The sequence below is a fragment of the Leptodactylus fuscus genome, chromosome 4 (assembly GCF_031893055.1).
Source record: "Leptodactylus fuscus isolate aLepFus1 chromosome 4, aLepFus1.hap2, whole genome shotgun sequence".
In the NCBI taxonomy this organism is placed as follows: Eukaryota; Metazoa; Chordata; class Amphibia; order Anura; family Leptodactylidae; genus Leptodactylus; species Leptodactylus fuscus.
In genome coordinates this window covers 94772889-94788421 of record NC_134268.1, presented here as the reverse complement: position 1 = coordinate 94788421, position 15533 = coordinate 94772889, and the positions used below count along the sequence as shown (strand labels likewise).

At 42.3% G+C, this 15533-nt stretch overlaps 1 protein-coding gene across 1 annotated transcript in view; it reads left to right on the top strand.

Annotated features, from left to right (window-relative positions):
• Positions 1–14580: 14580 nt before the first annotated feature.
• RANBP9 (RAN binding protein 9) overlaps positions 14581–15533 on the top strand; it is a 53825-nt gene continuing 52872 nt past the window's right edge. The window contains exon 1 of the mRNA XM_075270836.1: positions 14581–14821. Within this exon, the coding sequence (XP_075126937.1) occupies positions 14674–14821 (148 nt within the window). The 5' untranslated portion in view covers positions 14581–14673. The remainder of the gene's footprint in view (positions 14822–15533) is intronic.

Genomic DNA, 15533 nt, shown 5'->3' with positions numbered 1-15533 from the left:
ACCAAAACTGGAACTCCAACATAACACACATATTTCTGTGGAGGGTGCGAAAGGGAAGACTGGAGGAGCCATTAGAAGTGTTGTGTGCGGGATCAAGTGCCATATTTAAGTTGCCCCCCAACAGTAAGTTGGATGGATGAGCAGTCCAAAAAGGGGGATTAGTTTAAAATTAAACAGCGGGGATCAGGGCTCTCCACAGGGGTGTCTGAAGGGAGAGCTAAGCCCACAGTGGAATGTAAAGTGTGAAACAGCAGCATAGTGTATAACCATCTGAGAGAAATGGGTCAAATGGTATTACAACACAAAGTCATAAACAAGGATAAATAAACCAGAGCAAATTGAGTTAGTTAACAACATGAAACTATAAAGAAGGGAGAACACTGCTGAGACTACAGGTCATAATAGGATGGGGTACAGAACCAAAAGACCTAGGAAAAGCTGCCCATTTTCCCACTCTGTGGTGCAGGAGGGAGAAGGAAGAGTTAAAAAAGAACGAGAGAGAGAGAGAGAGAGAGAGAGAGAGAGAGAGAGAGAGAGAGAGAGAGAGGCAGAGGGTATAGTCTGGCCATATAAACAGTTCAGGTAAATGTGGGCAGAGAGGTTGTATTTGGGTAGGAAAGGTAGCACAGTCCTGAATGGTCCATACAAAGTTTAGCATATATAGTCAATTAGTAAGTGAGAGGGGTAACAGTGAAGGTCCTCAAACTATGGTCGGATCTCGCTCCCCATGCGAGGAGGATCTGCCAGGATATGGGGCATAACCATCTCAAGATGTTCTTTGGCAACAGGCAGCAGGACCTGAGGGTAGTCTTTGCAAGAGGCCCGGGCTAATCCAGTCCAGAATAGGACCAATGGTGTCTCGAGGAATTGGAAGGCTCCTAAGAGACCCTCGGGATAACACAACAGATATGAGATGGAAGGGGTGGTCCCACCAGTATGAGTGGTGAGCCAGCCTCATGGGTTGCATGCCAGTACATTATCAGGATCTGTGACTGGAAACATCGGGAAGCAAAGTAACTGTAGTGAGCTGTAAGTAACTGGGCCAGATTCCCAGGCTCTGCGCATGGATTCCTTTTGTTGAAAGGAGTGTACTCTGCAGAGTACATTCCTAAGTATGTTTCAAGATCACGACCCTATGGGCCCTATCCAATTCATAGGAATATCAGCAACTCGACCCAGAAATCAATTAAACATGTATGTGACAATCAGCTGGGGGAGTCCAGAGGCACTTATTCAAGGATGCCCCATAGATTAAGGTTATTTCACTGGTTCCAGTTTTCGAGGTTGTCTAGGAAGATATTGTGCAGTATTGGAGGAGATTGTTGCCACCAGGCCGTTAAACGCAGTCAGTATCCTCTGCTAGATGGTACTGAGTACCTCACTGAAGGAACTTCTAATGGCTGTCAACTCTCTGGCATGCACCTCCTCCATGCATTGTACTTGGACTTTCAGGTCAGAATGGGTATGAAGAGCCTGCAGCGTAAGTCTGCTAGCATGGAGGACTCCCCACAGGGAGGAGGGACTGAGGAGGGCAATGGAGACACATCTGCCAGAGAGGTAAACCTGGGAGCATAGCAAAGCAGGGCCAGGAAAGGATTTTTGTAATTCCAACTTAGTTTTGAAAGGTATTTTATTGGGTATTAAACAAGAGTGAAGGGTGCAATCCACATTGATACAAGTACAAATAAGTGTATAAGCCCCACGCATGGGGTGATCAATACAGGCCATTAAAATAATATATTGACAATAAGGGTGTGGAAAGGAATAGAGCACTGCTTCTCAAAGTGGGCGATAATGCCCCCTTGTGGGTGCTGGAGGCCTACAGGGGCGGTAAAGGACCCAGAGAAAATTGGGGAGTGTTGAAGCGCTTTAGAGGGCGATGGCTGATTTGTGTTTTTCTAATACAGTATTTTAAACTAAAATCAAAACCTACCTACTACACTACATTGATTATTTAGTTCTTATTCCTGCCCTGTTTGATTGTATAAGATAAATAATTTGTCATGGCTTTTGTAGGTAGCCCATGAGCTATGAAATTTGAACGCGATTTGAGCAGTCCTGTATGAAGCAGTAGCTTTAGCGATACTTATTCTAATCTGTGTGAACGTGGATTTAGTGCTGTGGCAACTCTGCTAACTAAAAACAGAAATAGTTTCATGTTACCAAATGTGGTGACTTAAGGGTGTTTTTGAGTAAATTCGGGCCTGATATTAAGAAACTTGTTAAAAAATCATCAGATTCACCCTTCACATTAGATTAGTTTTAAAATTTAAATTGAAATGTTTGTTTTAATTTGAGGTCTGCACAAGAAGGAGGGATGGTTTTCCTCCAGCGAAAGGCAATAAGTGTCTTAGCAGCAGTGCAAAGATAGAGAAACACTTTAGAAGATTGTTTACCTAAATGCATGGGCGGGAGGTTGAGGAGATAGGTAAGAGGGTCCAAGGGGACCCCACGGGTAAATAAAGCATCTGTAATAGACTTGACCTCCGACCAAAAGGGGTGAATCCCCGGATATTCCCAAAAGATATGATACAAGGTACCAACCCCTGCCTGGCAACGCCAACACTGGGGTATGTTACCAGTGCATAAGTATTTTATATTGAGTCTCCCGGAATGTGATACAAGTGGAAGACTTAGCCACACGTGACCATATAACTTGCCACTGGTTCGGTGAGATCTGCCTATTCAATGCCCCAGACCATTTCTCCATATATTTATACGAGACAGAACCCTTATTCTCAAGCAGAGAAAGGAGTCCATAAATAGCGGAAATATGGCCTGCGTTGTCCTGACACCAGAATGGAAATCTGTCAGATAGGACCTGGCATATATTTGCATTCTAACTCATGCTAGAAAACTGGCACAAGGGGCCTTGCACCAAATGCAGGGGCGTAACTACCATAGAGGCAGCGGAGGCGGCTGCCACAGGGCCCGGGCCATTAGGGGGCCCAGTGACAGGGGCCACTATTGGGGATAATGCTGTGTGCAGGGGCCACTATGTGGGATAATACTGTATTCAGGGGCCACTATGGGACATAATACTGTATGCAGGGGCCACTATGGGACATAATACTGTATGCAGGGGCCACTATGGGACATAATACTGTATGCAGGGGCCACTAATGGACATAATACTGTGTGCATGGCTTACTAAGGGACACAATAGAGTGCGGAGGAGGGGGTCGGTCGAGGTCTTCGGTGTTGATTGGGGGGGGGGCATGCCAAAAGTTCGCCACAGGGCCCCGCCATTTCTAGTTACGCCACTGACCAAATGTATGCCTCAGTATCATCCCTCTGCACCAGAAAACTGGTATATAGAGAATGATGAATCCCTCTAATCAGTTTGTGCCCCCAAACGCATTCTTTATATATCCCATCTAAATCAACTTTGTTTAGATTCCACATGACATTTCTCGCCCTAAGTGTATTTTTTGTACTAATGACCCATACACAGGTAAGGTCACCAGTATCTGATATATGGGAGTTGAACCCCAGACCCTAATACCTCTGGGCACCAGATACTACAGACCAGTGTGCAGGGAACAGAAGCAGCCCTGCTCGTATTCCAGTAATAGAAGATAGAGATACAGTTCCCTGGAGCCACCGCTATACAATGGACGAAGCTGCACTCTGCGCCTATTGCTTGAACACTATAACTTCTGGCGCCCAGAGATAGCCACATCAGAGGATTTGTACGGGGTTCACGTGTTGGACCATCATAGATCATGCGAGGCAGTTTATATAACAGTTTATTTACATGGGAGGGACATAAGCTTATCTTCATGTTCCCACTGAAATAAACAGGTTAGGCCAGCCTAGCAGTGAGGCTATGTTCATGGTGAGATTGAGACTGAATGTTATTTTATACTGTATGTACGGCCAACCTGATCAGGTGTTATTTGGTGTATATCAGGTACCAGACAATTATTATTATTCACAGGCAATCTGTCCACACTGTAATGGAAATTAGGTCTACCCTTGACTTACATGTCATTAAAAGTGAGCAGACAGTGTAAGATGGAGGTATCTTGGGCCCGCCAACTAAAATGCCCTACCTTCCAACAACTCCTAGGAAATAAACTATAGTACACTTCAAGTTTCAGAATATAATTCTTCCTCAAACATAGCTAACTAATAGGTGCTATGCAGAATAGAAAATCATTCAGCATCAGCCTGGGATATGTCATCAATATAAAATCAGTGGGGATTGTGAGGGGAAAATATCTGTGTAAAGAGAGAGATTAGCATTCATTCCGCCATCTTGATCTGAAAATCTCCATTCTGCCTGTCATGTAGCTTGCTTAAACCTTGAGATTTGCAGTTCTGCTCTTTTGTCTTATTTAGAGGAAAGGTTGGAATGTTCCTAAGTATATCATGCTCCATAACAAGACACATAATGTTCACAACATATGAAGTCAGTTCTAATCTCTTGTTTTGTGTAACATCCACTAGCATGTAACCTGGAAGGTCATGGCATCCATTTTATCAGACTGTGCTAACATAATTACACACTAAAATGAATGACACTCATCCATGTGTCAACTCATGTATTGCTTATGCACGTATTTATCATTTGTGAACGCCCATTTTGTACTTTGACCAATGATCATTCATATTTCTATATGATGTAGTTTGTTATTTCTAAATTAGCATACAGCCATTATTCCTCTATAAAAGCTAAGTATTATGTAATAAACTTTAAAATATCCTGATCACGATACTTGTGTGTCTGACTGTGTGTTCTCCGAGCGCTCACTTTGACGTGACCAATATTGATTAGGACTATGATAACATATCCAGGGATGATTGCTCCTCTAACAGGATTCAATAACCAGGACCCATGCTGATCATCTGCTTGAAAGGACTATGGCACTCGCAACGCTGAGGATAGGTCACAAATACAAATCTACTATGTTTGCATGGATTTCCATCCCATATTCCATAAAGACATACTGATAGGGAAATATGTACATTGTGAGCTCTATGTGGGGCTCACAATCTACATTAGAGAAGAAAAAAAAGAAGCAAATACAAATCTACTGGAATACCCCTTTAAAGCAGTGATCTACTTTTTAAAACTTTTTAAAAATTAATATTTTAGATCAGTGGAGACCAAACTATTAGGACCCTCACAAATCAGCTGTTTCCCAGCAATGTTTACATACTGGGCAGTGGCTACTCACTCCCTGTATTCTTGATAATTCTGGTTGTGGGTATTATACCTGTATCCCTTCCACGTCTATTGAACACCACTGCAGCCCCCATAACTGCTGCTATCAAGAATATGTCTTAGGGATGGGGTAGGGGGCCACAGTCACAGATTGCACTGGGGCCCACAACACTTTAGCTACGCCACTGGACTGAAACATTTTACAGCTAGAACCACTCCTATAATTTCTAGATGACCCCTTCCTAACATTTCACACCTAACAGGTATAGTTTATGGCTTATTCCTTCACCTGGATCACTGAATTTCTACACAACTGTACATGTAGTACTGGCAGGCAGGAGACACCTGATCTTAATCTTTTTTTTTAATCTTAATCATTTTTAGTTCTAAATATTTTGGTGTTTGCAGCAGCCATTTGAGTTTGATATATCTAATAACTGATGGAACAGTAATATTTCAGGATTGAAATGAGGTTTATTGTACTAACAGAAAATGTGCTGTATGCATTAAACCAAAATTTGACCAGTGCAAAAATTTTGGTACCCTTATCATTCTATTAATTTGAATACTCCTAACTACATTTTACTGACTTACTGAAGCACAAAATTGGTTTTGTAACCTCAGTGAGCTTTGAACTTCATAGCCAGGTGTATCCAATCATGAGAAAAGGTATTTAAGGTGGCCAATTGCAAGTTGTTCTACTATTTGAATCTCCTCTGAAGAGTGGCATCATGGGCTGCTCAAAACAACTCTCAAATGATCTGAAAACAAAGATTGTTCAACATAGTTGTTCAGGGGAAGGATACAAAAAGTTGTCTCAGAGATTTAACCTGTCAGTTTCCACTGTGAGGAACATAGTAAGGAAATGGAAGACCACAGGGACAGTTCTTGTTAAGCCCAGAAGTGGCAGGCCAAAAAAAATATCAGAAAGGCAGAGAAGAAGAATGGTGAGAAGAGTCAAGGACAATCCACAGACCACCTCCAAAGAGCTGCAGCATCATCTTGCTGCAGATGGTGTCACTGTGCATTGGTCAACAATACAGCGCACTTTGCACAAGGAGAAGCTGTATGGGAGAGTGATGAGAAAGAAGCTGTTTCTGCAAGCACGCCACAAACAAAGTCGCCTGAGGTATGAAAAAGCACATTTGGACAAGCCAGCTTAATTTTGGAAGAAGGTCCTGTGGACTGATGAAACAAAGATTGAGTTGTTTGGTCATACAAAAAGGCATTATGCATGACGTCCAAAAAAAAACAGCATTCCAAGAAAAACACTTGCTACCTGCTGTAAAATTTGGGGCTGTGTGTCCAATGCCGGCACCGGGAATCTTGTTAAAGTTGAGGGTCACATGGATTCCACTTAGTATCAGCACTCAGTATCAGCAGATTCTTGAGAATAATGTTCAAGAATCAGTGACGAAGTTGAAGTTACGCCGGGGATGGATATTTCAGCAAGATAATGATCCAAAACACCGCTCCAAATCGACTAAGGCATTCATGCAGAGGAACAATTACAATGTTCTGGAATGGCCATCCCAGTCCCCAGACCTGAATATCATTGAACATCTGTGGGATGATTTGAAGCGGGCTGTCTATGCTCGGCGACCATCAAACTTAACTGAACTTGAATTGTTTTGTAAAGAGGAATGGTCCAAAATACCTTCATCCAGGATCCAGGAACTGATTAAAAGCTACAAGATGTGACTAGAGGCTGTTATCTGTGCAAAAGGAGGATCTACTAAATATTAATGTCACTTTTCTGTTGAGGTGCCCATACTTTTGCACCAGTCAAATTTTGCTTTAATGCATATTGCACATTTTCTGTTAGTACAATAAACCTCATTTCAATCCTGAAATATTACTGTGTCCATCAGTTATTAGATATATCAAACTGAAATGGCTGCTGCAAACACCAAAATATTTAGAACTAAAAATGATTAAGATTAATAGGGGTGCCCAAACTTTTTCATAGGACTGTAGGTAGATAGATAAGTATAGATACACACAGATACAAGTAGGAAGATAGATAGATAGATAGATAGATAGATAGATAGATAGATAGATAGATAGAAGTTAGATTTAGATGTCGGCTTTGATCCTGGGACATGATCTGATCGCCATATTTGGGGTCAGGAAGGAATTTTTCCCCTTGGGGACAATTGGCTCACTCCTCAAAAAGGTTTTTGCCTTCGTTTTGATCAACTCAGCCTTAAAGGGGTATTCCCATGTCCATAACGATTTTTAAATTTGTAGATAATTAAAAGTTAAACATTTCTGCAAATATAAGTAATTAAACATTTTGTAGAGTTTTAAAGATTTTCTCTAAATATCTTGTGGTCACAGTCTTTGCTTTCCAGTGGATACAACCATGAATGCAAGAACTTTGTAAGGTCAGAAAATCCACCATGATTTCCTTATTGTGGCCGGGATATCTTCTGATACATGTAGTGTCCCTGCCTGATGACCCTGCTACTATAAGAAAATCATAGCTGGGTTCCTGACATGTCCCAGACCATAGAAAGTTTCTGCATATGTGGTCATATCCATTGGCAACCGATCAAGCAAATAGACTGTCACTACTAAGAATGTTAAAGAAAATCTTTAAAACTCTGCAGAATTTTTAACTACTTCTAATTACAAAAATTTTTAACTTTTAATTATCTACAAATATAGATATGATTATGTTCATGGGAATACCCCATTAAATAGGTTTAGTGTAATAAATCCTAAGTGGATAAGTAATAAGTCATATAACAGAATATAAAATAGAAAAAAAGAAAAATAGTTTTAGTTTCATATAATGTAAAGCTTATATACAAACAATAAACTTTTTTCACACCAGACTGGCTTTTGATCCTGGGACTTGTTCTGATCACCATATTTGGGGTCAGGAAGTAATTTCCCACCTTACATGAGGACAATTGGCTCTTTCCTCAAGGGGGGTTTTCGCCTTCCTCTGGATCAACACCGTTTATAAATAGGTTTAGTTTGACACAAATTTTATTGTAGACAGGAACACAATATTGTAGTATACATTTATAAAATAAAAAACAATATTAAAAAAGACTAAATAAGATAGGTTAGATACTGACTTTAGCCATGTACTTACATATATTGAAATGTTATATACTTATAATATAATATGAATACATATATTTTATATTTACAGATATATAAATATAGTATTAGAACATATTTATATTAATATAGAATGATAAAATAACCAGGTATGTTAGGTAAATTCCCTGTATGCCCCACTATTAGCTAAAAATAAAATGTCAATTTCCCCCTTTTATCTTTGTGTCCATGTCTTTATTCCTATGGGGTGTGCATGTGGTGGATTAATAAATGAGTACATTTCCTCAATGTGGTCTGAAATCAAGGAGATAAAGATGAAATCCAGAGGAAAGTGACTGTGATGGTGACACCACCTGCATGACTGCTCACTACACACATTGATAAGGGGATGTTCACACTAGTGTTGTGAATGCTCATTACTGACATTTGTCATAGGATGAAAGTAACAGACTCTACCAGCGATATTCTGACGGACTCAGTTGAAGCCCCTTCCTTGTGTGCCTCTTCTCATTGAGTATAATGGAAACAACATGATAGATGCTTTCTTCTGTCATGTGTGTTACTTTTCATGCATTCTTCCATCAGAAAAGTGAAAAAAATACTGACGCAAGGGCTAATAATGGATGGGCTAGCTAGGGAGACAGGGAGGGGGATTGAGGGAAGCATTATGGTTGTCAGTGCTTTAATTAGGAAAAAATTTAGGGGGAACTTTGGTATAATTCCCCCCCCCCCTTCAAAGGCCAAAGTAATTATTTATACCAAAGTATTATGCCCCGTACTGACTCTTGCACATACTATTATGCCCCATAGTGGCCCCTGCACACAGTATTATGATGCACATTCTCCCCTGCACACAGTATTATGCCCGGTAGTGGCCCCTGCATATAGGGCAGAAACAGGACATATGATCAGTGGGAGTCCCAATGGTCAGATGCACAGTGATCTATTTTTTTATTCCTAGAGAGAATAGCTTGTTGCCTCTGGTGCTGGAGGCTGACATCTGTGTCCCTTGGTATAGCGGCGGTGCCGGAGCACTACAGCCCTGCCCCCAATGACTAGATGCACAGCTGCAGTATTCACCACCGCCTATATACAGGAATCAGAGATGCAGTATTCACCACCACCTACATACAGTGATCAGAGCTGCAGTATTCATCACCATCTATATACAGTGATCACAGATGCAGTATTCACTACCAACTATATACAGGAAACAGAGCTGCAGTATTCACCACCACCTATATACACTCTACAGAGCATTCTGCTTCCAGATCCATCCCCTGTATAGGTTCTAGCACTGGACACTGGCTTTAAGCGCTGAGTGCTGGATCCCACTGATCCAATTCTGGTGACCCTATCCTAAGGGGGGGGGGGCATCAGTATCAAAAATGCCCTCTAGCCCAGAAAACCTGTTTGATGAAAGATTTTTATAGACCACAGAGAAAACAAAAATGAAAACAGGATAATGATAGTGAAAAATCTATTTTAATTTTATATTTAGTATCAAAAAGGTTTTAGTTATAATATAGAAAGCCCCACGCAGGGGGCATACAAATAAAGGTCACATATAAAAAAAAACCCATAATGTAAAGCATAATTTAAGGTAAAAAAAAAAATTAAAAACCCATAAAAGGGAGACCGAGGAGGAGGGGGAAGGCACAAATAAACAAGGAATGGGAATAGGAAGGGGAGAGGCCGGGAGAAGGGAATCCTAGACCACATCACGTTAGAAGAGCATATAGTGCAGACATAATGGACATCTCATGGGGCTGGTAACAGCTAGTGTCAGATCCTGTAAAACTCTGCAAAATGTTTAAGTATTTATATTTTCAAAAATGTTTAACTTGTAATTATCGCCAAATTTAAAAATGGTTATGTTCGTAGAAATACCCCTTTAAGGTACTTTTAGGCTGGGTCTGCAAGAGGTTAAACATCTTAATAAAGTGTACATGAAAACTTGTTCTGATGTCATCACCATTACCTAGATGACCCCTGACCTTCACCTCTGAATCTGTCAGGTCTGTTTCTCATAATTAGGTCTAGAAGTGCTACATCTCTTTGTTGGGTCCTACACTAGTTGTTGTAATTCTCTTTTATTACTAAGAAAAACCTGTCACCTTTGTTGGACCTGGAGGTTTCTTCCTCCTAAATGATTTCCGGGGTTGAATTCCCCCATAATAATGACCTCATTATGTTTTGTGGCCTCATCTGTTTGTCTTATTAGTACATCTTCTGCTTCTACCCTTATATGTTTGAGTATTTGTAACAAACCCCAATCAGTATTTTAGCATTATTTATCCCTCCCTTATTTCCACCTATATGGCCTCCACATATGTCTTTTCCGCCCAGATGTCATTACGTGGGACCAGCTTAAGGTAGGATTTTAAGTAAAAGCAATCTCCTCCCCCTTTCCTATTTGTACGCTCTTTTTTTTTCTTTTTTTTTTAAATGTAGATTGTGAGCCCCACATAGAGCTCACAATGTACATTTTTCCCTATCAGTATGTCTTTTTTTGGAATATGGGATGGAAATCCATGCAAACACAGGGAGAACATACAAACTCCTTGCAGATGGTTTTTTTGCCCATGGCGGGATTTGAACACCAGGACTCCAGCGCTGCAGTGCTAACCACTGAGCCACCGTGTGGCCTTGTACGCTCTTTTCTAAACAGACTGTATCCCTGTATATTTACAGCCCAGCCATAGCTAGAGATGGTTCACTTATCCCCACCGTGCAATATTCCTCTTCCAACATACTCTTCTCCCAGCCCCACCATTACACTACTTAGCCCTTGTTCCCTATCTTCATGATCTTGCTCTCTACATCTTATTACACTCCCCCCAGTTCATAGTTGAAACTCTCCTCCAACTGCCTCTTCTTCCCTCAAGAGCAGGTGCACCTTCCCCATCCCTACCATAGAACCTTTAGCCCACAGCAAAGTCATCCCAGTCTCCAGGAACCCAAGCCCCTGCTTCCTACAACAGCCCTTGAACTGCTTGTTTACCTCCTTAATCTCTTGTGTGGCTCAAGGTACAGGTCATGTTTCGGAAAATCCTACTTTTAAGGTTCTTGCCTTCAACTTGCTCCATTTTTAGACTAAGGCAAGGCGTGGCAAGCTGCAGCCAAAAAGCGCTGCGGAAAACAAACATGGCAGAAACACACTGTTTTTCATCAAATGTCCACAGAGTTTTCCTCTGCAGATTTTCTGCCCCAATTCTACCTATAAGGGTAAATTCACATGTAGTTTTTTGGTCAGGATTTTGAGGCCATATCTGACTCAAAATCATGACCATAAAGATGGCTCCTATTGAAATCAATGGGAGCTGTTCAGTTCTTTTTTCCGGGAGCCGTTTCTTCCGGCTCCCGGAAAAAAGAAGTGAGATGCTTATTCTTCAGGCCGAGTCGCCTCACGATTCGGCCTGAAGACGTTCCCTCCTCTGGACTAGGCCCATTCATTGGGCGTAATCCAAAGCGGAATGCGCGGCTGGATGCTGGTGCAGTGCATCAGCTTTCAGTTGCAGCCACCTGATTTTTGGTCCGGAACCTAAGGTGGCCTCCACCTCAGATTTTGGACCAAAAATCGCCGTGTGAACTGACCCTAAGGAAAACACTGGCATTTATGTAGGTATAATTGACATGCTGCGATTTACAATAAAGCAAGTGTTTTTTGAAATGGCAGCATTTCTGCTGCAGATTTTTCTCTGCAATGTGTGTATAGGATTAGCCTGAATCCCATACACTTTGCAGGTAATGTCGTGTTTCCGCTACTGCCAAATTGCTGCATTTACAATACGTAGGGCCTTAAGGACCTTCCATTTCTGATTTCCACAATGTAAACTTACCCTTACAAAAGTAGACAAACATGACAGAAGAAAGCATCTTCATGCTTTTTTTTTTTTTTTACATTACAGTGAATTTGAATGGACGAAGATGGAGGGGGCTCCATCTGCATCGGTCACTCTATTGCCATTAAAGCTCATTGTTCTCAACCTATGGCAAATGTGGGCAACAGTCTAATTGGTTGTGTGAAAGTGCCCAAATAATCCCCACTTTATGCAACACACAGTAAGGGTATGTTCATACGGAGTTATTTGCAGGCGGATTTTGACGCGAAATCCGCCTGCAAAAAAAAAAGCTCCCATTCATTTCAATGGGAGCCGCTTGCTTAGGATTTTTTTTCAGCTAGCAGGAAAAAGAATCGGCATGCCCTATCTTCCTGCAGATTCCGCGGACGAGTCAACCATGTTGTCCGCGGTGTGAGACTCACTCCCAATTAGGCCCATTCATCCGGACCTAATCAGGAGCAGGATGCCATCACGGGATGCCGATGCACTGCATTGGTATCCCATCGCGGGTAGCCGTGTGGAGAAATCACACGGTGTAAAAGGTTTCTGCCGTGTGAACTAGACCTAACAGTGCCCTTTCACAAAAAATATGCCCTCTTTGTGCCCTCTACATAGTAGTGATGTTTCCTTAGCGTACTCCATGAAGGAATGATAAACCCAAGCACAGAAATAATGTCTCTTAACCCTTTCCCGACATCCACCGTAATAGGTGGGTGGCCACCATAGCCGCCGGGTGTCTACTGCTTTACACAGTAGACAACCGGCGCTAATGTCTCCGATCGGTCCTCCGCCACCGCCATTTTCTTTGTGATCACTGGAACCCGGAGTAAGCTCTGAGGCTGGCGTCACGTTACTATGACAGCCAGGAGCCTTGTGAAGGCTCCCCGGCTTGTAATTACATTACTTCTATTGCAGGCTATGCTACATAGCCTAAAATAGAAGTGCCGGTATTTTGCAATGCATTAGCATTGTAATGCATTGCATTATTGGTCAGACCCCCTGGGGTTCAAGACCCCTAGGGGGTCTAATAAATGAAAAAAAAAAAAAAAAAAAAAAAGTAAAAAAAATATATATTTTTTAAAAAAGTATTAAAAATTCAAATCACCCCCCTTTCCCTAGAACACATATAAAAGTAGTTAAATACTGTGAAACACATACATGTTAGCTATCCCCGTGTCCGAAATCGCCTGCTCTACAAATCTATAAAAATATTTTTTCCTGTACGGTAAACGCTGTAGTGGGAAAAATAGTCAAAAGTGCCAAACCGCCGTTTTTTCACTGTTTTGATTTTGATAAAAATTTGATTAAAAAGTGATCAAAGCAATAGCATTTCCTGAAAATGGTAGAACTACAAAGTACACCCGGCCCCATAAAAAAAGACGCCCTATGCATCCCCGTACACGGACGTATAAAAAAGTTACGGCTGTCAGAATATGGCGACTTTTATAAAAAAAATTTTTTAACACAGTTTTGGAATTTTTTTTTAAAGCGGTTAAAATGTAAATAAAACCATATAAATTTGGTATCCCCGGAATTGTACCGAAACACAGAATACAGGGGACATGTCATTTTGGCTGTAGAGTAAACGCCGTAAAACCGAAGCCCGTAAGAAAGTTGCAGAAATGCATTTTTTTTCTTCAAATCCACCCCATTCTGAATTCTTTTCCAGCTTCCCAGTACATTATACAGAATAATTAATGGTGGCATCATGAAGAAAAATTTGTCTCGCAAATTAAGACCTCATATTATTATAATAATTAGGGTTGAGCCGAACTTGAGATTTCAGAATCATTTTTAAAATCTGATTTTTGATCATTTTTCAGCTGATCCCAATCGTGAAATTTGCTTGATCACCAATCGGGATCCAATCTTTCCCGATCGCTCAACCCTACTCTCCAGGCCTCCTCTGGTCTGTGCGTCTCTAGGTTGGTGCAGATAGGTCAAAGCTGTCACTGAACTGTGGCGGTGTCCTATCCAGACATCTTGTTGGCCAACTGTACTGTAGGCCCATTTAGGACTACCAGGACAAGACTGCGCAGGCTGGGGCCATACGGTGACATCATCACGTCTCCCTGCTCCAGATCGCCGGTGGCATGGGCCCCAGATTATGGAGCGGGCAACTGATGACGTCCTTCTTCACCATTGTATTGTCTGTATTTGTGACTCCAGTGGACACATAGGGAGAGGCTTAGGACACAGTGCGCTACTAATCCGGGACTGTCCCGCTGAATATGGGACAGTTTGATCCAGTTGGAAATGTGACCGACCAAATAAAAAATACCACAAAAATGTTTATAAAACCTGCTATGACAAACACTTTAAATTCATGGTATTCTTTTTGTAAACCAAGCACTTATGATGCTGTATGGTTAACAATTGTGGTGAGGTGTCCAGATAAGTGTGTACCTGTATGTGGAGGCAGCCAGTATCACCCAGCACTGCCTCCATCTGGATGTGTCACACTCTCACTCTCACACACACGCACGCACTGTCCTGTGGGCGGCTCCTCCCGCTTCCTGTGCCGTGTTATGTGTGCTCTGCTCGGCCCCCGTGTGGTTGTGTCTTGTTGTGTTGTTGTGTCTCATGTCGTCTCCTCCTCTGCTCACCCCTGTAGTCGGGGGATCCCCGGGTCTTCTCCTCCCCCGGGACCCGCCACCCCGAGCTTGGAGTCCCCGGGACAAGTGCAGCTACCTGGGCCTGTCCCACGGTAACCTGCGGGTCCACTACAAAGGTCAGTACGGCACCGGGGAAACTGGATGGCTGCCGGGAGGGGGAGGCGATTCGAGGGGTTCCGGGTTTTCGGGGGTATATGGGGGGCTGGCGATATTTTTGGGGTGTATAGACATAAAAAAACATTTGGGGAGGAGGAATGGGGGCCGGGAAGAGGAGGGGGGCAGCTGGATTGGCATAGAAGGGGTTTGTGTTTACTAGGATTACATATGGCACCTATATGTGGCCGTATAGAGTCAGCTGTATATAACAATGCAGGGGCCCGGGCCCCGGACACATACGTGCTTGTACACCAGCGTTTCTTAGGGAACCCTTGACTGCCTTAGCAGGCAGATCATAAAGCAGGGAGGGGGATGGGATGTTTTTGAAGCTGACAGCCTATAACTCCTGCAGTGCTAACCTCCCTGTGACTCACCACAACCCCCATCATCATCATCCCCTCCACTACTACCACCACCATCATCATCCTCCTAGGCCTCAGCTAATACCCTTCATGTCACATCTGTCACTGGCACATATTATGTACATGGCAGGCTTTTCTTCTAGATCCTCTGACAAACAAATGATTCACAACAGAAAATATTTGCAGTTTGTGTGAGAAGCCCCTTGGAGGACATCTAGGCTGCCGGGGCTGGGATTGTGAGGGCACATTCACTAAGAACAAGGCGGTGGAAGTTTTAAGGCCTCATTCACACACACAGGCTTTGTTGTAG